Source organism: Gobius niger (genome assembly GCF_951799975.1).
Source record: "Gobius niger genome assembly, chromosome: 14".
Lineage (NCBI taxonomy): Eukaryota > Metazoa > Chordata > Actinopteri > Gobiiformes > Gobiidae > Gobius > Gobius niger.
The window spans coordinates 5,644,510-5,669,013 of NC_136865.1; the positions used below are offsets into that span (position 1 = coordinate 5,644,510).

Here is a 24,504-nt window from a genome sequence, read left to right on the forward strand (position 1 = left end):
TTCGAACATCTTTGAATATCGACTATGTATAAAGATGCCTAAACAAATCCCCAAATAATAATAATCCGACATCTTAGTCCGCATCTCTCTCTGTCGCGGCCCCGCTCCTCTCGCCGCCTTTGGTTTGAAGCGAAAGATGCCTCGAAGAATTGTCATAACGGTGTTTTTTCTCCCAGGAGCAAACTTTTGACCAATGTTGAAGATTCCACTGTCAGACCCTGGCGCTGTGCCTTGGTTCCCGCGCCCGTCGGTTTTAGCGGGCCTCGAGTTTGTGGAAGGGGGACGGGGCCGTGTTTTGTGTTTCAAGGAGGCATGTGAGGTTGAATTAAAGAGAACGAAAAGCTGACAATCTCCATATATTGTTTTATTATCTAAAGCCAGGAATAAAAATAGAAGAGAAAGGATGAGTGGGGAGAAGATCCAAGCTCATAATGAGAGGATTAGAACCTCTTTTATTCCTTCTGTAATTAAAAAAAAACATCAGATTTTACAAAACACTGCCCTGTCCTTTTTAACCACTGGCCAAATGTACCAGAATCTTCATAGATCACGGCGGGTCGAAGGAAGAGGGTCAAATTTGTGTTAGAGGAATATGATCGAGGTCAGTTTGAAAACCATGGTGGTATTTTCTTCTACAGAAACAAAAGCAGTGCCATTAAATACACAGCAGAATGTAACATACGAGCTTCAGTCTAAAACCTTTTTATTTTTTTCTGAAAATGTGTTATTTCAAACCAGCCAGGTCGTGTTGTCCAAGGGAGCAGTGCAAACCGGTGTGTGTGATACCGTAGACTTAAATATGTGAAGGAAAAAGTATTGTATGAAGGCTTTTTTTTGTGTGTGAAGGTAAATGAAGAGAAGAGAACGTAGTTTTTAGGAAAGAAAACGGGATCTCCATTTTGGTGAAATGAACCAATAATGTACAAGGGCTATGGAGGCAAGTCACGTGAACAGAGTGCATTATATTTAATCAAAATTGCTACATTTGTAAACACAAAAACAATTAAAACTGGAAAGTCAAATGAAAAATATTTATAAATTATATTAATTCTGTAGGACTGAAAACAACATGGCCTGTATAAGCTTCCATCTATTTTTTAAAGTGATAGTCTGGAAGTCTAAATAACTGTTTTACACATTTTATAAAATGTGCAAAATTGACCACCTCGTCTTGCATTTTGATGTTAAAGTAAGTAATATATATATGTATTTTTTTCTGTTATGTCCATCCTTCCCAGATCTCAGCATCTAATCAGAGTCTAGTGCCCTCCTGCGTTGACCAATGAGATGAGCTTTTCCTGTGAACCGGCCTGTCAGGTCCAATCAGGAGGGAGGGGGAGGGGCTTAATCGTTTACTTTTGAAAATTCTGTTCCTGCTCTCCTCACTTTACAAAGTAAGAAAGGCTTTCTGGTTAACGAGGGGAGGATTTGATTGTTTACTTTACAATTTCACTCTCTCCTCACTTTACAAACTTACAGACTATCACTTTAATATTTTTTCCACTGGTCTCCCTATAGAATATTTAGTGTGCTTTGTCACTTGATGCCCTCCAGAGCCGCTTGATTGTCATCTTCAGTCACAAAATCTGTGGGGAAAAAAGGTCGAGTGTGTGTGAACTTGAAAATCACTTGAAAATCTTTGAATTTGAGCTACTCTTGTTTTGAATATAGATGTTTGACCATGTTTTATCCAGGGGGATAGAAAGTACAGAAAGTACAGAGATAGAAGGCGATGTTATATCTTTAACATACAAACTTTATTATTAACAAGTGCAGTTTCTTAAAGGGACCACGCCACATTTCCCAGGTGCTATATGCAAAATGAGCACCGGAAATTAAATTAAACTGATCAATTTCATAACATTTTTCATGGACCAGTATCAGGAGCTACTTCAAACATCCATGCGAACAAAGAGAGGAAACTGCTTTGTTACTATTATTACAATGCTCATTGCAGTGAACAGTGCAAATGTAAAATGACGGGAAAGCTCCATTGTTACTGTGTGAAACGGAGGCCGTGCAACTTTAGCCCAGGGATGTAACCATATGAAATATGTGTAATATTACAGTTCAGTTTTATGATGAGGGGGAGGGCTGTTCAAAATTCTGTGTCTGTGTTGGAGTTGATGTCAAAAAGCAGATGTTTTGACCTGATTTATGGATAACATCTCTGTAATTACTGGCATAGCTCAATGTCTTCTGAACTAGTTAGCTTTGCCAGTGTTTGGTAGGGCTAAATTTAAAATATTCCCCCCCTTGCTTAAAGTTGATTGTGTTTGCAGACATATTGGGGGTATAAAGATTGAGGGGATTCAGAAGTTTTGTGAAGGAAACCTGTTTCACTTCTATCATGAAGAAAAAAAGGAAAAAAATATAGTTGGGTTCATTGAAAAACACACTCGACATTCATGGACTGGATTGATCTTCTTTTTATTCTTTTTTTACTCGACATCCAGACAAGTGTTTGGTTCAGAAACTTTGATTCTTTTACAGTATTAGGTTGTAAGATGAAGGCTCCTGATTGGCTGATATCACTGTACTGTATTTGCCAGGGAGGCTCCGTCGGATTGGTCAGTCCTGTGTCTGTTCAAGGTGACGTGTACAACCACTGCCGGATGTGTTTATAACTTTAATACATTATCAATAAAATCAACTATTTTGATATCTGGCCATGTGTCCAAGATGTCTCTTTATGGAAGGTTTACTGACTGGAGGAGATTAACGTTTGAATTGGTTTCAAATCACCAATATCATTTGTTTTGTTGTTTACAGAGAGTTTAAATGAACAACTCAAGACATAAAAGATTGGTAACCACCAGACTAACCCATTCACACTGTCATATATCCAGGTCAAGAAACACAGCTTTCAGGAGCAGGATGGACAGGACAGGGTGGAGGGAGTTCGAGACGGTGTAAAGGAGGCAATGCTAAAGTGAACCCCTCTCTCTAAATGGAGGTTGGGTTGGGTCTGTGGAGTCTGTGGGACTGGGACAAGACCTTGTTTGTCTACTGCTTATAGTGCTGTACTAAAGACAATGCTGTACCTTGATACCTCTTTTGGAGTAAACAACCTGTTCCCCTTATAGTAAAGCAGGGGTAGGCAAGTTTGTGTCATGGAGGGCCGATTTTCTTCATTGCCAAATGAATGAAAATGTTGACAGTATTTTCCACATTTTAGAGTCATTTTCATGTATTAGGTCTCTGATTTATAAATACATGTTTCTTCAAAATTCTCTTGGGGCCCAAAGGTTTTATGCTGGAGGGCCGAATTGGGCCCCCGGGCCTGACGTTGCCTACCCCTGTAGTAAAGGAACCTTGTTATGTGGCAACACGGACTGCCAGGTGTGGCTAATGGGTCGTCACCCACGGCCAAACCAACACCAACACCGAGGATGGTTGGACTCATTCTGTTGTCTGCATTTATGTTTTCTTGCTTCCTCTCAGTTTTGTTCTCCCTCGAATGCACATACGTGAGGTTAGACGTCCACTCTGCCCTTTCTTGTTTAGATGGAACTACTGAGCTCTGCACTACTGCTTCCTGTCCTCGTGAGTCATGTTTCAGGGAAATGTGTACCATCTGTTTGTAGAGGAAAGGGATATGACTATTGGAGCCAGTGTATTGTATTGAGGTAGTACGGGGGGAAAAGTAGATGCCTGGTGGGTCCTGGGCCAGTGCTGTAGAAAGTTACTGCAGTCCCAGCATAAATAAATGTTGAATACAACTTTCCTTTGTAAGTAAATAATCCCGAATGATCAAACTGATCAAACAGCGACAGTCAAGAGTCAGCTTTATTTGTCACACATCCGTGAACATGTACAGTCTGAACACAACAAACTTCTTCAAAAACAAAACAACTTAAATATCCATAGGCAAAAAAACAAAGCATAAATAAATAACAACTGAAATGAATAATTTCTCAGGATGTGGTTCTGCTGAGGCTTGTACCGTCACTGTTGGTCATACTCCGAAGGCAAAACAACGCAAATGTATTTGAATTATTAAAAATATGCAGTGTCAGACATGCTGGGGTTTGTTGAATAAGAAAAACAGTCTGCTACCGTTCGAATGCAAAGAGTCGGAAATCCACAGGGGCTGGTCTATCGCGCCGGTTCAACTGTGAAGAGATGAGAAAGAGAGGAGGAGGTGAGTGGACAAACAAAGTAAACTCTGCAGTCATAAAGAGCAGGCAGCTGTTGGCTGTGTGTTATTGATACTTCCTTTCTGTGTGTTGGTGGAAGGGATCAAACTTGCGTCTTTCTACCATTGCCATCGTTACTAATCAAGTGTCTTTGAACAGGTAACTTGTAATGAATGAATAAACAAAAGCTTGAGTTCCCATGATGCATAGCGGCGCACTTACTGTACGAGGAGATGTCGATCTCGTCGGGCAGCTGGCTAATATCGACCTCGAAGCGGTCCTGAACGTCGTTGAGCGTCCGCGCGTCCGTCTCGTCGGACACAAAGGTGATGGCCAGGCCTTTGGTGCCGAACCTGCCGGCCCGCGCCACCTTTACGGGACAGGTATAACAACGTTATTAGTACCATTTTGGGGGTTTTGTGATAGATCCAAGTCTCATAAAAACAACAAAAAAAAGTTTGTGTGTGTTTTGCCTTTTAATTCCTCAGTAACATTAGAAATGGGAGAATGTTTGTCGTAAAAGTCAGTGCTTGTATTAGACTGGGCATAGTCAAAGAACAGGAGTCCATCTAGTGGAAAACAATGGTATTGCAGCAGTTGTTTGACAGATCTTAATTGTTGTCGTTAAGTAGCAGCCACAGGTGCTTTACTGGTCAAAATAAGCCTCATACTGTGACTGGTGGAGAGTACTAGCAGAAGTCATGGTCGTAGTAGTAGTCATAGTAGTTGTACCCTGTGCAGGTATGTGTCCGAGTCCTCAGGCATGTCGTAGTTGAAGGCGATGTTGACTCTCTCAATGTCCATGCCTCGTCCGAACAGGTTGGTGGCCACTAAGATCCTTCTTTGGAAGTCCTTAAACTGCTGGTAGCGGGACAAGCTAATGGAGAGACAGACAGACAGACAGACGGCTCCAACCAAGCAGAACCTCAAAACATGGCGTGTGTGTGTGTGTGTGTGTGTGGTGGACGTACCGCTCCTCCTGGGGCATCCCGCGGTGGATGGCGATGGCAGGAAAGTTCTGCTCCACCAGCAGCTGAGCCAGGGCCACGCACCTCTGCACCGACTTCACAAAGATCACCACCTGGATAAACAAACGCCTCAGACATCAGAGGCTGCCTGCCACTTTCAGATTCCACACACAGCAGGAACTAGGAACAGAAACTGGCTTTAGTCGAAGTAACAACGCTGCAAATGCGGACTCTTTACAAAAAAAGCCACATAGATGTGTAGTCAATATTTTCAATCTGCCGGTGTTGATTAATCGTCTGCCAAGTAGTATACTGCTGTTGTAAAGTATTAGTTTAATTTGCACTTTTTTTTTTTCAATACACTACTTTACCAATTTACACCGTCAACTTTCACCAATTCTACTGGAAAACCACGGATTTGACAACTCTGAGCCAGTATTAGATGTAGTCATATTAGTCGTCGTATTGTTATTATGGGAGTATGCAGAAGCACCTGGTTGAACTCGAGGGCGTCCAGCAGGTCGAACAGCTTGCGGTTCTTCTCGTTGTCCTTCAGCTTGACGTAGTACTGCTGCAGCCCGTGCAGCGTCAGCTTGGTCTCATCGTCCACAAAGATCTCCATGGGCTGGAGCGCAGGACGGGACAGGTTAGGGGGAGGGGGAGGGAGTGGGAGGGCAAGGGTAGTAGCCAGAGGAGAGCGTTCAGAGGAAGGCAGTGGGGATGAAAGAGTGACACATGGAAGGTACTGACTGACCCAACGGCAAAGATTTCTCCAACTCAGTATCCTGTTCCATTGACAACAAAGCTAACCAATATATCTGAGGAGTTAAATCGCAAAAGCTGGCATTTCGGAAACAAAAACAAAATTGTCCTATTCGGTAACTGCTGGGCTCTTGCTTTAACAACATTACTGCAATATTTTCTTCTCAAAAATCTAAAGTGCCCATTTTTAATCTGAAATCTCAGTCAGATCTAAAGCTGCAGTGGTTTGGCGATACATCTTCTTTCGATGTATTGTCAAAGTCAAATACTGCCACATCATTCTTGTTTCAACTCTGCTATAGCTCTGAACAACAAAAAGCTACCCATTCCAACCCCAGACAATGCGCTCCATATAAGCCCCCGGTAAGAATCTGTCTCATCGTCTCTAAATATTTCATCCCATTTTTCAGACGGCAGGGCCCTCAGGTAAAGGAGGCTTTTCAGTACGCAAAAAATAGCTCTTTCCTCCTGGCACAGAAAGAAGCTATTACAGATTTGTTTTTTTTCTGCGGGAGAGGTCAAAATGATGACAAAAATATATATAAAAAAAGTTTAAGCTGGATGTCATTAGTCTATTAAACAAATTTGAAAAGTCAAACCATCATAATAGCATGGCAATAGGATGGTGCCAAAATCCTACATGTCTTGTCTACTTTATGTTATATGACTAACCCTAACTAACCCTAACCTAAACGCACTGCAAATTACCAGCTATTTTCTTGTTGATATTCTGGAAACCAGAATCTGACTCAAAAATGCCTGATCTGTCGCCATGCTATTTCCATCCTATTACCGTGCCATTACTGTGCTGGCAGGTGAAGGGCCACCCCAAAAGGCTGCACCCCCAAATGCAGTGTAGTGTGACTTTAATTTGTCGACTGGGTGTTTAATTTGGAAGTCTTGAGAAAAAAAAAAAGTGGGGTTAGGGACACTTTTTTTTCCTTCCTAAATATTGACAAGTCTTGTCTCGAGGCTTCTTAAGCACATAATGTGTCACTTGTTGCGTCCGGCCAGAAAAAGTACTGGTGTTCAAAGACTAATTCTGCAACAGGGGTCTCCAGCTCTTTCCGAGAAACTCCCCAAAGGCTTTCTATAGAAGTTTGGGTCAGATTTGATCACTGTATCGCATCCAGAGTCGCACCAAAAGAGCAGAGTAGATGCTGAAGAGTTATGAACACAATCTGCAAACATTTAGGTCAATGTAGTAAAGTATTAAGAGGAGGCCCACGTTGCAGAAGTAGTAGCAGTAGTAGTAGTACAAGGCCTTGTTTCTATAATATACTAATATTATTGAATGGGAGTCTCTTCAAGGGGGTTTGCTAAAGTGTATTGTAAAGTCATGATGCTGCTTTTCAGATCATTGCTGTGGACATTTAGCTACTGTGTGAACCTATAGAAGAAAAATGTAGAAGTAATTCAGTGTTTTGTTGTGAAAATGTGGCTGCTGGCTCGCTAATAGTTTGTTAACAGTGGGATATTATCAAATACAAAATGTGCTTGGTAGTTGTTTGCGTAAGTGAGCTAGCGTGCAGTGGTAGCTCTGTGAGGCGCTCTGGAGGAGTGAGCGCCCCCACAGAGGGGTGGAGTCTGGCTGCGTCTTGTGGCTGGTCAAAGCGCTGCTGCTCACGGCGGCCTGGGCAGAGCTCGGGGACAGGCCCGCGGCTGGAGGAGGAGGAGTGAGGAGTGCGTATTTACATCTTGCATGAACTTGCGGCAGACCGGGCGGATGTCTTTGCTGAGCGTGGCGCTGAACATCATGACCTGCTTCTCATGCGGAGTCATGCGGAAGATCTCCTGGACGTCTTTGCGCATGTCTGCAGGGGAGAAAAATGGAAAGGCTTTTTTTGGACCTGAATAACCGAGATTATTTGCATCATTAAAAAACAATCAAGAACAGGAAATAAAACCTTCCTGATTTGGTTACTAGATGTCGTCCAGACTGTATTGTGTCCAAAGTCTAAACTTCGCCCACATCCTCAATCCAAATGGAACTGCATATGTCATGTGTTATATACAAGCGTTCTGTTGCAGGACTGACCCAGCTGCTCGAGCATCTTGTCACACTCGTCCAGGATGAAGTGCTTGATGTGGCGCAGGTTGAGGGTTTTGCCGCGGCTCAGTGCCAGGATCCGTCCCGGAGTACCCACCACGATGTGAGGACAGTCCTTCTTCAGTGTCTCCTCATCTTTCTTTATGGACAGCCCTCCGAAGAACACAGCCACCTGCAAAAACAAAAGACAGGTTTATGTCCATTCTGTGGTGCACTGTATGCAGCGATACAGCGAGTCACCGGGAGTTACCTTCAAAGTGGGCATGTACTTGGAGAATCTCTCATACTCCTTGCTGATCTGGAATGCCAGCTCTCTGGTGTGACAGATTACCAGGACAGACACCTGTGGAAAAGGTCACATTTGGTGTGGTGTCCAAGCATTTAGGAAATCCAATCGTTTATTGTGAGCCAAAGCACCCGTTGCCGTATTGGATAACATTTCTGATGCAAATAAAATAAATCACAAAGCTAACCATCAGCTGCTCATCTCTCCTGCCTTTCTCTCACTTTGATGCCATCACAAAGAGACAACAGTAATGTCAAAGCCTAAAGAGCTACATTATGAAGTTTTTTGTCTAAAATGCTAAAGAATTCTTAGCAATTGTGATTAGCTTACAGGTCTAACTTAATGCAATACAAAAAGTCAAACAACGGAAGCACTTCAAAAGTAGAAATAATAAAATGTAGTGTTAGTACATGCCTAGATCAGAAAAAATCATTGCCAATGCGGTTCAGAGGAAAAAAAGTCAACTGACATCTGACAGATGCCGAGTTTGAAACTTTTCATTGCGTGTGGAAGTGGTGCTGGCCAAAAAGGCAATTTGGTTTAATGATGTAATTTTAAAACTTTAAGTGAAAGGTATTGATCAGTTTCTGCCTATTTTAAGTCCATGTAGTCAGGGACCCAAACTCTCAAAAGCTCTTTAAATTGGGTTTAACCTGACACCGTCTGATATATGCTTTATTTGTGTTTTTTCTTTTAACTTTGACCCTAAGGACCAATAATTGGAGGGTCTGCTCTGCTGGAAATATCGCGAAAAAAAATTGTGGCCATTTTAGTGCATGTACCCTGTATTTTTATCAGAAAAATGTGAAAAACGACTTTTTTCCCTCAAATCCTCAGTGGGTTGAGTAGGCTGTCAATAAATGCATTCCAGATACACAGAACACATGTGCTGAGAACATCCACTGAAAAAATCGCTCTTAAAACACATTTCTACACATTTTTGCATCAATTTAATACAAAAAAATGTGGCGTTTTCTCACTTTTTTCCAATATTTGTATCTTTACTTCATTGGCAATCAACTATTCCACCCAGATATGGCATCAGTCAATACGGCATTATTTTAAACAGACTGTAGACACATTCCACAGAAAAAATGATCAAAATCCAACCAACATTATTGGATCTGTGATGATTTAAAGACCAATAAGTGACCGACAGACTCAGAACCTCAGAACTGTCAAAAGTCACTTTTGACACTGGTCCATATTTTGATTTAGGCCATTTCCAGCCCATTAGATAATGATTTACACCAATGTATTTGGTATCATTGGAAAGAAGACATTGTCATGTTTCATTTGAGCCCAAATGTACTACTCTGTAACAATTACCGTGGTAACCATAGCTCCTCAGACTCAAATGTGAGAACATTTTTTCACAATTTTCACAGACACAAATCTCTGATACTGGGCAACTCTCTAGACTCTGAGGGTTCAGGAAATGTATAACATGTCAGTACTTTCTCAGCTTAAGGCCTCACTGTGAGCCATGAAGTAAAAGAATGTCCACCCCATATGAGCCTCTCCCATAGAAATAAGCCTATATCTGCCATGTTGGAACAGCTGGTGGGACTTTCTGACCAGGACAGGCCCAACGTAACTTGAAATTACATTTATAAAAATTATAATTATTCTGTATCATATAAGCTGTATCTTAAATTGTAAAAGAATTCAAATTCAAGTTAAAATGTGAAACTAATATATGATATAGACTCATGACAAAGTTGCATATGTCAAGCTTTTGTTTGTTATCATGATTATGGCATTTTCAAAATATTCTAATGTCTATCATATATTACTTTCACAGTTTACCGTGTGTTTTGCCCCATTAGGCGCACCTGATTATAAGGCGCGTTATCACTGATAATGTTTATTTTCATAAATAAGGCGCACCGGAATACAAGGCGCACTAATTAATGCTGGTTTACCTGTAAACCTGTAGGTGTGTAAACACAGCCAGAAGTTGATACAAAGAGCGCACCAGGACATAAGGCGCACTGTTAAAATTAAAGGCTGTCATGTGCGCCTTATAGTGCGAAAAATACAGTAAGTTGAATAACAGAAATGAATGCACTTTTTAACGTTGTTCTAAAAGAAGCTACACTCCACAGGATATAAGTATAAGTAAGTGCTTTGTCAGTGTGTAATTGTACACTGACATTGTGTACAGTTCCACTGTACAGTAAAGCAGGGCAGAAGTGGAAAATAATGACCGCAATTCAATCAATCAGAATCACTAACCACTAAGCCATTGTCCAACTGGTATTTAGGACGACTACTGGTCTACAGGTCCTTCTAAAAAAATTAGCATATTGTGATAAAGTTCATTCTTTTCCATAATGTAATGATAAAAGTTAAACTTTCATATATTTTAGATTCATTGCACACCAACTGAAATATTTCAGGTCTTTTATTGTTTTAAAACTGATGTCAACCTTCAAATAATTATGTTCAGTTATGCACTCAATACTTGGTCGGGAATCCTTTTGCAGAACTGACTGCTTCAATGAGGCGTGGCATGGAGGCAATCAGCCTGTGGCACTGCTGAGGTGTTATGGAGGCCCAGGATGCTTCGATAGCCGCCTTAAGCTCATCCAGAGTGTTGGGTCTTGCGTCTCTCAACTTTCTCTTCGCAATATCCCACAGATTCTCTATGGGGTTCAGGTCAGGAGAGTTGGCAGGCCAATTGAGCACAGTAATACAATGGTCAGTAAACCATTTACCAGTGGTTTTGGCACTGTGAGCAGGTGCCAGGTCGTGCTGAAAAATGAAATCTTCATCTCCATAAAGCTTTTCAGCAGATGGAAGCATGAAGTGCTCCAAAATCTCCTGATAGTTAGCAGCATTGATAAAACACAGTGGACCAACACCAGCAGCTGACATGGCACCCCAGACCATCACTGACTGTGGGTACTTGACACTGGACTTCAGGCATTTTTGCATTTCCTTCTCCCAAGTCTTCCTCCAGACTCTGGCACCTTGATTTCCGAATGACATGCAAAAAAAGTAGCAGGCCTTATAGACTGTGCACATTCAGAGAACCAGAGTTACTGTACGTTACTGTGCTCGTGAGAACCGTGTGGATTCAACTCCTCTTTGAAACAAAAAGGCCACAGACACGGCTTTACTGTCGTCTATCATCAAACTACTGTCCTGATTCTCCGCTAGACACAACAAGAAGAGAGTTTAAATTAGTGTTTTAGCCGATGCCTCGAGTCCGCGCAGAGAAAACATGAGAGCAGCGCCCGGGACACAGGGACGTGATGCACCCGCGCAGGTGCCGCGCATGAGGCGAAGCACCGGGAGACAGACGGCCGAGCGGGACACGAGCGGAGAAGCACTCGCACTTTGGAAGTGACCGGGGGAAGGCGGTCGGTCTCACCTGATCATCCACTTGCAGACTGCTCCGTGTTATATGTGGCGAAGTAGGCGGAGAGTGAGTGCGCGCTGTCAGAGCCTGTCCCCGTAACAAAGCGTGGATTAATGAGTGAAACAACACGGTAGTTTGACTGAGATGCGGGGCCCTTGCAGCCGCGGGGGCCCTACGCACCTTGCGTAGTCTGCGTATAGGAAGAACCGGCTCTGTGGGTTTAGCCCTGAGTCGCTGCGACTGAGCGTGCTGCCTGACCAGCATGTTTTTGGAGATCAGGAGTACCCAGAGGAAACCTGGCTGCCTGCTCTCAGTGCTGTTCTGAAAACAGTGCAGCGCCTCCTGGGTTTGTCCCTGTGTCAGAGCATGGTGTCCTGCACTGGTCAGCTCCTCTTCCTCCTGTATTAATATATTCAGGCCAGTGCTAACAAACTTGGTGCAACTCAGAAACATCCATAGTGACCTTCCTGGGGTCATTGTGTACTTTGGGTCTTTCTACATCATACTCTCATATCCAGACGACCCAGTCGAGGTGATCAAGTCCTGCCTTGTGTGGTTCAATTTTTCAGCCTCACTTGATCCACAACTTTTTACAATGTCTGAAATGTTCTTGATGGCATTTGTCTTTATATTAATAATATTTAATAATAATATTTTCAATGCTCTTTGGAGTCCAGTATAGTATTTAATGTATTCATAGACTCCCAAATTTACCCTCTGCATTTGACTCATCCTTCAAGCTTCAGAGAAACCTGCAGGAGCAGAGCCATCACGCTGCCTGTGGAGCTATCTCTAGATTTTGAGCAAGAAGCTAGATTAGAAGTACTGAGGTGTTTTAGAGGACTGAAACTGGATTCTACTGGATTCTCGTCTGTGCAAAGCCCTTTGACCCAGGTTTGCACCCATCCATCCATTTTCTTACTATTTACCCACGGTCTGGTCATGGATGCAGCAGTCAAAGCAGAGATTCACAGATATCGCTCTTCACAAACACTAACTCCAGCCCTTCTGAAGGGATCCCGAGGCATTCCCTGGCCACAGAGAGATATAGTCCATCCAATGTGTCCCCAAGCCACCTCATCTGGCCGCTCCTGACAGAAAGGAGCAGTGGTTCTATTCCGAGCTCCTCCCATGTAACTGCCTTACCCCAAGCCATCTTGTGAAGGTAACTAATTTCGTCCGCTTCACACTCGGCTGCAAACCAGAGCAGCTAAAGGTCCAACAGAACAACATCATCTGCAAACAGCAGAGATGAGATCCTGAGGTTCCCAAACCAGCAACCCTCCGGTACCTGGCTGCGCCTAGAAACTCTGGTCATAAAAGTTACTTTTTATTTAATCATTCATAAAGCAGATTTCTTGTGGGTAGTACAGGTTCAATGTGCCAGCGAATAAAATAAATAAATTACACAACATTAAAGGGGCTATATCATGCAAAATCAACTTTGTTGTGCTATTTCCTAATCAAAAACACCCCCAGAGTGTTTTTTGGCTTCATTCTCACAGTTCTCAGCAATCCTCCTGAATCCTGCTCTGAGCAGCTCCGCCCTCTGCTGGAAAACACAATTTTAATTTGTAAAAAAAAGTTAATTAATTTTAAAAAAAGAAAGAAAAGGAAGTGCCTGCCGAGTCCACACTGCCCCTGCGGAGAAAACAAACGCACCCCCTGAGCGTCTGAACAGACGTCATGCTTGCACTGAAGGATGTGAAAAAGGAGCTCTTTCTAACCTACTCTGGACACGCCTGTTCTTTTTTCTTACCTAACGATAATGTCAGGCAGATGTCAAGTCCTTATAACTGCATTATGAAGTAACTTCACTTATTGCTGTGATATTTAGATTTATTTTACTGCTAATGTTGCATGAGCGCAGAGAGGGGGCGGAGTTAATTGAGTCCAAGTGTCTTGTCTTCCGGGTTGGAAATATAGCCCCAGAAAATACTTATATTTCTCACAAATAGAGATATAATATATCATATAAATGTTTATAGTTTACTTTGGAATGAGTAAAATAGCATGATGCAGGTCCTTTATAACCAAAATTGAAATACATGAATATATATATTTTTTAAAAGTGTGACAATTTTAACATGTACAAAGAACTTAAACAACTTCAGAAAAGTGAAGAGAAATGGTTTTATCCAGTATGGACTGTTCTGTTCAGACGACTCCCACTGTGATTTAGTCCTGGACGAGCCCTAAGCTTTAGTTTAGTGGTGACTCGTCGTGCATTAGTGATGTAATAAACCAACTTTAGTGAACGGACTACATCAAATTATTTACTTTATTAATTTACTAAACAGTAAAAAGGCTGTTGTTCATTGTAAACATGTGGTTTATGGAAAATCCAGCTTCAGAACACAGCTTTCCTCAGCAAATACATTACCAACCACATTACTATCTAATGTATAACAAATGTGTAGTATTTTAGGCATAACCATGTGGTGTCTACAAAGACACACTGTTGGAATTATCTTGGATTATTGAGGATTTTTTTTACAGATTTAAAGGGATGTATATTGGAGTGAAATCAACAGATGTATATTGTGTATATGGCATAGTAAAGGATAGATAAAAAGTTACATAATATAAAAAATAGATGAACATTATGTAAAAATACAGAACTGTTGTTCTCCATAAATGTAATTTCAAGTTACGTTGGGCCTGTCCTGGTCAGAAAGTCTCACCAGCTGTTCCAACCTGGCAGATATAGGCTTATTTCTATGGGAGAGGCTCATATGAGGTGGACATTCTTTTACTTCATGGCTCACAGTGAGGCCTTAAGCTGAGAAAGTTCTGACATGTTATACACTTCCTGAACCCTCAAGGTCTAGAGCGTTGCCCAGTATCAGAGATTTGTGTCTGTGATGTTCCTGGAAGAAACAGCGTTAAACGTAGTAAAACATTTTTTGGTGAAAATTGTGAAAGAATGTACTCACATTTGAGTCTGAGGAGCTATGGTTACCACGGTAATTGTTACAGAGTAGTACATTTGGGCTCAAATGAAACATGACAATGTCTTCTTTCCAATGATACCAAATACATTGGTGTAAATCATTATCTAATGGGCTGGAAATGTCCTAAATCAAAATATGGACCAGTGTCAAAAGTGACTTTTGACAGTTCTGAGGTTCTGAGTCTGTCGGTCACTTATTGGTCTTTAAATCATCACAGATCCAATAATGTTGGTTGGATTTTGATCATTTTTTCTGTGGAATGTGTCTACAGTCTGTTTAAAATAATGCCGTATTGACTGATGCCATATCTGGGTGGAATAGTTGATTGCCAATGAAGTAAAGATACAAATATTGGAAAAAAGTGAGAAAACGCCACATTTTTTTGTATTAAATTGATGCAAAAATGTGTAGAAATGTGTTTTTAGAGCGATTTTTTCAGTGGATGTTCTCAGCACATGTGTTCTGTGTATCTGGAATGCATTTATTGACAGCCTACTCAACCCACTGAGGATTTGAGGGAAAAAAGTCGTTTTTCACATTTTTCTGATAAAAATACAGGGTACATGCACTAAAATGGCCACAATTTTTTTTCGCGATATTTCCAGCAGAGCAGACCCTCCGATTATTGGTCCTTAGGGTCAAAGTTAACAGAAAAAACACAAATAAAGCATATATCAGACGGTGTCAGGTTCAACCCAGTTTTGAGAGTTTGGGTCCCTGACTAATGGGAACATGTCTGTTAAGTGATGATGTCATCACTCCACTTCCGGGTCTAACGGCGCTTTAGCCCTGTTCACTTTAATGGGATTTAGCTGATTTTAACCTGCTGTAGAGCCGACTACAGGCTCTTTATAAACATCTGATCACAAATAAATATTGCATTTACTCTGGATTTTCATTAGTAATGCTTTTCTGGCATTCATTTTCAAATTATTTTTTCCATACTCAATGAAAGCTAATTTATATAAATTAAAATGTTATAATTTTACCTGTAGAATCTGTGAGATTAGGTTAATTAATTAGGTTTAAAAAAATGTTGGCCTTTTATCTGTTGTTATTTCAGCAGGAGATTCAGATAAAGTAGTGTTTTTTGCTGTGTTTATCGATGAACTCTCAACAGTTTGAACCCGGAAATCGCTTATTATTCTGTGTGACGTCACACTGAACAAACGCATAGCGCTGACTGCTCTGGGTTACCATGGAGATCAGCTGCGATACGCACAAACATTAAAAGTGACACAATCCTAAAATGAGAATTTTGAGATAACTTTATATTTACAAAGCTTTTATAATTATTATATAATCTTACCTGCCCTGTCACAGGGTCCAGCTGCTGCAGCGTGGCCAGCACAAACACTGCCGTTTTCCCCATCCCAGACTTGGCCTGACACAGGACGTCCATGCCCAGGACGGCCTGAGGGATGCACTCGTGCTGAACTGCAAACATATGAAGCACAGATAATGTCTAGAACCAAATTGTGATGCAAAGAAATACTGTATGTAATTAAGTGTGGCTCACCCTCAGACGGGTGCTCAAAGCCACAGTCCACGATGGCCCGGAGCAGCTCTGGCTTCAGGAGGAAGTCCCTGAACCCAGAGGAGTGTATGGACACATAGGATCCCTTCAGACCATCTCTCCTCACGGACATGTCTCCAGCTCCGATGTCCCCCACTCCCGTCTCCACCTCGTCCTCCTCATAGTCCAGCAGCTCTGTGTCCATGTCGGTCTCTGCCATTCTGAAGCCAACAAACCTTCAACACAAAAAGAAATACCGTACATGTTTCGCATCATATTAACTGCATTTTGGAAGAGCAAGACGCACAGGTTACACTGTTATTCTTACCTGACCATAGTAAATAAAATTGTATTTAGGGAAGGAAAATAAAATAAAGTATTCCCAAGTTTGACATTTGACATTCCAAACTCACTAATGTTTTAGAAAATGAAATAATGCAACTTTCCCTCCCTTTTTATAAAAAATAATTAATATTAAATAATTGACAATTAGCCTAACTGACAACGATTACCATCAAATTAAGTAATAGCAAAAAAAAAAAAACATTAAAATCTGCCATGTGCCGTTTTCTTTCTTAGAACAAGATATATGCATGGTCAGCACTCAATCTATTTTATTATTTATAACAATTATGGTCAAATAAAAAGATAAAATGATGTATTAAATCCGCATTTGGACTTGACTTACATGTTTGAAACTCGCCTGAAACAGTGTGTGGTTTAGGGTAATCAAATGAACTGACCGCAGCTGTTGCTAGAATAAACGTTATTCTCTACGGAAGCTAACGTTAGCCCCGCAGCTTATAACAAATCCCCAAATTCTCTCGTATGCTACAAATCTTCAGTCCAAACACTTCTATTTTCTTATATTCGTTTAATGACAGTTTAACCCTGAAGTGATTTGTTATAGCTCTAAGGTGAAGACGCTACAAACCTGAATGACTGCAGATAAACAGCGAGGTGCGTGTGTACTGCTATGGCGAAACTGACGTCATCAAGCTGCGACGTAAACAACACCACAGAGCCATGCTGTTGCTCGACGGGACTGCGGGTGGCCGATTGTAGGCTTTAAAACCTTTTTCCTTTATAAACAGTGGATTTTCCCTTTCGATTTGTGTATGTAGAGTAAGGCCACGTTAACTCACAACAGGTAGGTTTGTAGTTTACGTTTGTGTCGTAGAATTACCCCAATATGGTTGTATTAGCCGGGACATGCAGTTGTCACTAGTAGCCACAGCTTTTACTTATGAATGACGATGATGTGAAGAAAAATATGTATGTACAATGTCATAATTCCTTTGACAACGTCCTAAAGACAGAGCTTTCAGAGCAGAGACGGGAAGTACTCATTTAGCATGAGTAAGTAACTACTTCTTTGAGTGTTTTTTATCACACAATAGTATTCAATGTATTCTACATCGGTAAAATGATCTAGATTTTTCTATTTCTTCAAAATATACTTAGAACTTTAAGTAAACTTTGAAGAAATAGAAAAGAACACTTTACTTAAAGTTATTGTATTATATTTATCTAATCTTACTTTGTTTATCTAATTTTATTGTGTTTTCTTTGGCAATATCATGATGATGATATTTATTTATTTCTCAAATAATGATTTAGGTCACTGCTTTTCCCCCTTGAACTTGAATATATATACTGTATATATATATATTTCTAATTACTAAAGACACATTACTTCTACTTGAGTACTTTTGGTTTAGGTGCTCTTCTGGTTATAACAAACAAAAAAACAAGTTTACATAGTTCTGGTCTAATTACAATGCAAGGTTCTGTGCACACTTTTCTTTCATTCATCAATGAATATATTTCCCAAACAGAAATGTCGTGTTTTGTTGGTGATACAAACTTCTGCCCGGAGTGTGGGAATGTCCTCCCTCTGCCCGGGATGCAAGATATCATTCGCTGTCCCCGCTGCTCTTTCGGGATCCCAGTAAAAGGTAGATTCCCAATAATAACAAATTTAGTTATAAATGAAAAAACAAAATCCATGAACATTTACAAGGCAAGCCTGAATGAACTAACTGCAGTAAGTTTCCTTCGCAGAGTTTTCTGGAAGAGAAATCCGCTCCACCGTAGTGTTTAACCCTGAACAGTCCACATTGGCGCTGGAGGACGAGCAGGACTCTGAACTCAAGGGGCCTGTGGTAAGATTTAATGATGGTTTTCAGATTGTGCAACGTGCTGATGTCCCTATTCTCAAATGGAGACAGGTGCCAGTATTTGTTTATTACTTACATGAACCAAAATCCACACATTTTCACAGATTGTGAAGTGATTAGATCTGTTATTGCACCATGTTTATCCAAACCATATTATGGAATTTTGCTATTAATTTTACTTCATTCATTCATTCATTCATTCATTCATTCAACTTTAAGGACACAGAATCCTGGTCCTTAGAATGATTGATGTGCTCACATCTCAATTAAACACACTAGAGTGCGTCTGAATCTAACAGGATGACAGAGGAGCATTTGTATTAATACATTTTCATGTAGGTAAGGCTGCAAAAGACATAAATCATGTTGATGCTGAAAAACGTATTTTCACATTTAGAAATAGATTGCACAAAATTCCACTGAAATATAACTGTTGATAACAAAATGGCTGCTGGATGCAGGCAGATTAAATCACACAAGCAGCAAGATTAATTGCAATCCAATAATTAATAAATTATGCAGGTAATATGTCTCTGCACCAACACAGTATTACAATTAAATCCATTTTTTTTTATGTTTTATCCGTTCATTAAAAGTTATTTAGATTTTAGTTATGTAAGTAATATGTGCACTCAGCTTTGATTTGAGGCTATACACACCATAATACCATAATAAACCTCCAAAGGACCTTCTTATTGCCTTATCTTTTTTAATTTCAGCTTTCCAGTTTGTTCAGCACATTGGTCAACTGTAGTTGCTTTTAATGTGCAATAGAAATAAAGTTTGAAAATACTTGATTTAAACACAGAACTGCAGTACGGGCCAGGCCCAGTGCCACTGATGAGGAAACCCTGGACTTGGCGATTTCCGTGATCGCCAGACGGCAGACTGTCACTCCTCATTTTTAACATTTTAGAGCAATCAGATGCTCAACTCTATCAAAAACAAAAGCACAGTAGCAAAAACGTCTTGAGTCTGCGATACAACCATGTTTGGGAGTAGTTCTAATGCTGCTCCTCTTTTTCAGATTGACAGGCGCTGCTCCCGCTGCAACAAAGAAGGAATGGTCTACCACACCAGACAGATGCGTTCGGCAGACGAGGGACAGACTGTCTTCTTCACCTGTATACACTGCAGGTAGGGCTTGGGTGGTGGGACTGGAGGACCATACTAATGTTAGATAGTACATTATACAGTGTGTGTACGTTTTAAAAATTCATATATGAAATGACTGTCATGTCAAGTTTGAAATCAATACACATTGATCATACCTGGGTGGGACTAAGTAAAAACTTTTGTTGTGGTTTTTCAGATACCAGGAGAAGGAGGACTCCTAAGAAGATTCCTCAGATCATCATAAAACAAAAGAGACTGAAATGTCAAGTGGAGTATACTCTAAAGAAGCCTGTATTTATTGTCCCAACTCGCTAATGCTATGAGAGAGTTGGCGAGTAAAATGTTGGATTCATCCTAGATTTTTGATGATATAAAGTTGTAGTTGAGCAAGAGTGTGGAAAATCTTACTTCCATCAATGTAAACAAATATTTTGTCAAGCAGAAACTGAAGATTTTTGTATTGTAAATGACATGCTCCTCTGCTAAAAAATGGGGGGGGGGGGTAAAGAAATAAAGTTTTTGACACTGACTTTTTATTATTTTTTTTATTATTTTTTTATTGAACAGTTATTTTAATGTTATAAACATTTATGCCAGGGGTTAAACAAAAAAAATAACATAATAAAGAAATAATCATAAAAAAAATAAAATAAAAAAAATGACAGAAGCAGCCCTTAGAAGCAGCACCCAAAACAGGTTAAAGCATCAAGAGTCTTAATAGCTTTGGGGTACTGTAGCTTTTTGGAAAGAGTTTATTCGTTATATACACACTTTGGGGTACTGTAACTTTTCACCTACATACTCTGATGTGCTTTTTGGTTTTTTACAATCCCTGTGGCTCTAAACGAAAAGAATTTTATGTGATAAATCTTTTTATTATTTTTGCAAAATTTCATATTCATTAATGTAAATTTTCCGGTAAAAATCCCCTTTTTAAACTACTTGCTCGAAATGGTGCAATATAAAGAATCAATACGTTCCTCTTCAAACCCCAAAGTTTTGACACCTTTTTTTTTTTTTTTTTTTTTTTTTTTTTTTTTTTTTTTTTTTTTTTTTTTTTTTTTATTGAACAGTTATTTTAATGTTATAAACATTTATGCCAGGGGTTAAGCAAAAAAAAATAACATAATAAAGAAATAATAATAAAAATAAATACAAAATTTAAAAAAACACACAAAAATGACAGAGGCAGCCATTAGCAGCAGCACCCAAAACAGGTTAAAGCATCAAGAGTCTTAACAGCTTTAGGGTTTGAAGAGGAACGTATTGATTCTTTATATTGCACCATTTCGAGCAAGTAGAGTTTAAAACGGGGATTTTTACCGGAAAATTTACATTTATGAATGTGAAATTTTGCAAAAATAATAAAAAGATTTATCACATAAAATTCTTTTCGTTTAGAGCCACAGGGATTGTAAAAACCAAAAAGCACATCAGAGTATGTAAGTGAAAAGTTATTAAGGATATAAGTTTGTATATAACGAGTAAAGTTTTTCCAAAAAGCTACAGTGAAGGGGCATTTCCAAAATAGGTGGATGACAGTTTCATTGTCCTGATGACAAAAGGAGCAGCTACAGTCAATGTCCTTGTGTAGAGATTGCTTTGCTGGGTAGCACCTGTGGAGCAGTTTAAAACACACATCACGAAATTTGTTTGTAACCAGGTATTTAGAAGGTAAAGTCCATACAGTAGTCCATTTGATATCAGGTACAAACTGCCTCCAGTAGTGAATGACATAAGGCACAGTAGCAATATCTTTCTGAAGTAAAGCTCTAATTTTTTTGTTACTCATGGAAGGACTGGAGGCAAAACAGATTTTGCCCACAACAGTCTCAAAGATTGACAAAGAAGAAGCAATTGGCCTCTCGGTAAGTGAATGAACCCCACCCCGAAATAACATGAGCACACCTTGAGGAATAGCGTCCATAACAATAGCAAACTCCTTGGGAGTTACCGGAATCTGAAAGGATGACAAAAATTCAGAGTATGACATCAGGAACCCCTCAGGATTGAAAAGTTGCTTGACAAAAATTAAATTATTATTATACCAGTTTGAAAAAAAAATCGATTTGTTTTTATATAGAATGCAAGCATTGTTTTGACACTGACTTGTGTTCTATTTTTATTAATTGGCCACGTGCACACTAACTTCCGGTCACGGGGTGTGGGGGACGGGACTTCCTGTTTCTTCCCGTCCTGCCAATCAACCTGGATTGTTGTCATCGGAGTAAGCTAGCTAGCCAGCGAAAATGAGTTTGTTCGGAGTTCAAAAGCAGAGAACGTCCTTCCAGTGGGTTGGAGGATCGTCTTTACATTGTTGTGTCCCTAAATGTACATGTTCGTCGCGGTATAATTCCTGTTTGAGTTTCCACTGCTTTCCTGCTGATGATGCAGCTCGTCAGCTATGGCTAGCTCGAATCCGGAGAGCTAGCTTTACTCCGAGCAGGGACACGAGAGTTTGCAGCCGGCATTTTTTACCACAAGATATTATTGTTACAGCATGGGGTAAAAGGCTGTTGAAAACGGGGAGTGTTCCTGTTCTGTTTGAGTGGAACAATTACTCACTGCCTGAGCCAAGACCCGGAGTGTGGGAGCGGAGGCCGCGGCCGGAGGAGAGCGCTGAGGCTGCAGCAGACCTTACTGAGGACTTATCGGGGTCGGAGATGGAGGTTGTGGCTCCTGACCACGATTACTGTGTGTCGGCGGCAACTGGAGTAATGGCTAACGGGTTACTGCGAGAAAACGAGTCCCTTCGCAGACAACTTCAGCTGGCACGGAGTCAAATCGAGCGGCTGCAGCTGCGAACGCGTTTTTGCTTGGAGCGCTTTGCAGGCTCCGATGACCAGATTCGCCATTATACCAGGTAAGTTTGTATGTATAATATTCTGTATTTAGTTATAGTAACGTGTGCATGTAGTTGAAGTTTAATCAGCGTTTCAACTAAAACAATGTTGAAAAACTGCATAATATTTTGTTTTTTGTTAGCGTGACAGTTTACTGCTGAGTTGCGAGAAGTTTGCTCTCTGCCTGTGTGCGATTCATTTAAATCAAACTTAGCAATTTTGCTCATTTTGGTGTGGTGGGAATTGACAAACGAGCTGCCAAAAGTGACATTAAACGCGCTGGAAAAGCAACAGAAAAGTGACAAGAACATAGCAAAAACACGTTAAAAAATGCAATGAAAAAAAGTTATGGCCACTTTTGTAAGTCTTGGCTTTCAAATAAGGCAAAGGACACTGTTGCTTTCCAGTCAAGAAGCTTTTAGATTTGGGTTTAGCCAAACGGGTTAAGAGGTTAACCACAGAGAACTGGCTTCCCATTAAGTTTGGTCTTAATTTTCTCTAAATATTTTTTACAGATTTGCCTCATACAGACATTTCCAATGTTTTTGGAAGTTGGTCGAGTCTGCATCCAAGACCAAGATGATCAGGGTCACCAACACCAAGGCCTCTGCTGATGACTCTGCCAGGTTTCACACATCCACGGTATGAATCTTTTATTTTGATGAATAAGTGTATGACAATCAGATTTAACAGACTGGCTAGCCCCATCTTAGTGCCTCCATGGTTTATTCCAGTAAAGTTAGTTACTGTCTTGTTTACACCTACCAATAACACAACATATAGTGCAGGAGATCTGAAGTATTTATACATATTTGTGTTGCTCTGTTCAACATGTGCATTTTAAACAGTGGCCATAACAGAGCTGATAAGCTATGATGGCTTTTCTACTTTTTTTCTTTGTGTTCTTTTTTTTATTTTTTTAATCTAAGGCAATTGTCAACAATGGCTTTTCTTTTGCAGGAACTTCCTCCTATTGATGAGCTGTTCCTGTTCCTGATGTACTTGTCATTGGGTCTGTCTCTCCAAGATCTAGCCGAAAGGTTTGACATTCATCGGACAACAGTAAGCAGGATCATCACCACATGGGCCAACTTCCTGTACCACCTGCTTGGAAGCAAACGCCTTTGGTTGCCACGTGAGGTTGTGCGTGCTCGCCTTCCACCTGAGTTTGCTGCATTCCCCGACACACAAGTAGTGCTTGATTGTACGGAGATCTACTGCCAGACGCCATCGGATCTTCTGTTGCAGAGTGAGGTCTTCTCAACATGCAAGTCCCACTCTACACTCAAGGCAATGATCGGTATGGCACCCCATGGTGCCATCACATTTGTGTCAGCCTTGTATGCAGGATCCATGAGTGATCGGGAGATCTTCAAGCAGTCAGGAATTATCAACGCCCTACAGCCAGATATGGCAATAATGGTTGACAAGGGCTTTCTAATTGACAATCTGGTTCCCTGCAAAGTGTACCGACCTGCCTCCCTCTCAGGGAAAAAGCAGATGAGCCCAGATGATGTTCTGCAGACTCAGTCAATTGCACGCTTGAGGGTCCACGTGGAGCGCTGCATCAGGAGAGTGAAGGAGAACAAACTGTTTGACAAAGTTGTCCCAGTGTCTTTGTGTGGGATCATTGATGAGCTGTTCAATGTGGCCTGTTACCTGGTAAATTACCAGAATAGTCCACTCGTTAAAGCATAGGCAACTTAATCTTATCAAAGCCCTTAATAAAATGTAAATAGCTGAATTTGATGATATCTTTAATGAAATTGTGTATATATTTTTTCAAACTGTTAAATATGACTGTTTGTTTACGTGACAAGTTCCCTCTTCATGTGGTATGTAGGATAATCTGTGATCGTTTTAATCTAAGATCATTTCATTTTGGTAATGTTCATTATGGTTTCTAGAATAACTCAGTGTTCCTTTAGTCAGACACTAGCATTAGAGATCTCAAATTGTTTTACCTTAACATTTTTTAGCTGCTGTCCGTGAGCTGTTCTTTCAGCAAAGGTATGGCCAGAATGTGCTGACAGGGCAGTCTTCAATTTTGCATGATGTCTCAATTAGTAGTGATGGGCTAAACGAGCCATGGCATCGACACATATATCAGGCACAAAAAGCGACACCTCGGCCGTGTTGTATCACGAGTGTATCATTTTAAGAAAAGTCACGTGACCAACACTTTCACTGTGTCATTGTGTACCATGTAGTATCATGTGCAACGTGCAGCAGCGAGTAGCAGGGCGCGCCAGCTGAACGAGAGCAACTCCTGGCTCATTTAGTCATTTGGGATTTATGCACTGGGCGCTGATCCCATGGGTGC

General features: G+C 40.5%; 2 protein-coding genes across 3 annotated transcripts; one reads left to right on the forward strand and one right to left on the reverse strand.

The window, feature by feature from the left end:
- Positions 1–3,767: 3,767 nt before the first annotated feature.
- On the reverse strand, positions 3,768–17,080 carry ddx39b (DEAD (Asp-Glu-Ala-Asp) box polypeptide 39B). 2 transcript variants are annotated; one of them, XM_079571590.1, is made up of 11 exons: positions 16,977–17,080; positions 16,046–16,278; positions 15,836–15,963; positions 8,170–8,262; positions 7,908–8,091; positions 7,565–7,683; positions 5,601–5,732; positions 5,111–5,220; positions 4,872–5,016; positions 4,362–4,509; positions 3,768–4,115 (listed from the first exon to the last, which is right to left on the reverse strand). In XM_079571590.1, the coding sequence occupies exons 2-11, from the start codon at positions 16,260–16,262 to the stop codon at positions 4,099–4,101; spliced, it is 1,293 nt and encodes a 430-aa protein (XP_079427716.1). In that variant the 5' UTR covers positions 16,263–16,278; positions 16,977–17,080; the 3' UTR covers positions 3,768–4,098. The 2 variants fall into 2 exon arrangements, with proteins under 2 accessions (XP_079427716.1, XP_079427715.1); XM_079571589.1 differs by lacking the exon at positions 16,977–17,080 and adding an exon at positions 16,731–16,746.
- An 802-nt stretch (positions 17,081–17,882) lies between these two features.
- polr1h (RNA polymerase I subunit H) lies at positions 17,883–19,672 on the forward strand (the record flags this gene model as incomplete). The annotated part of the gene is made up of 4 exons (XM_079571131.1): positions 17,883–18,000; positions 18,107–18,207; positions 19,250–19,359; positions 19,535–19,672. The coding sequence occupies 4 exons, from the start codon at positions 17,883–17,885 to the stop codon at positions 19,557–19,559; spliced, it is 354 nt and encodes a 117-aa protein (XP_079427257.1). The 3' UTR covers positions 19,560–19,672.
- Positions 19,673–24,504: the final 4,832 nt, after the last annotated feature.

Bases quoted from the DNA above. Each gene is read 5' to 3' on its own strand.
- ddx39b (XM_079571589.1), bottom strand. The intron at 8,263-15,835 runs GTAAGATTATAT...CCTTTTCCACAG, and splicing joins TGGACCCTGTGACAGGGCAG to GTGTCTGTCCTGGTAATCTG. The intron at 5,221-5,600 runs GTGCTTCTGCAT...TTGTTTATCCAG, and splicing joins ACGCCCTCGAGTTCAACCAG to GTGGTGATCTTTGTGAAGTC.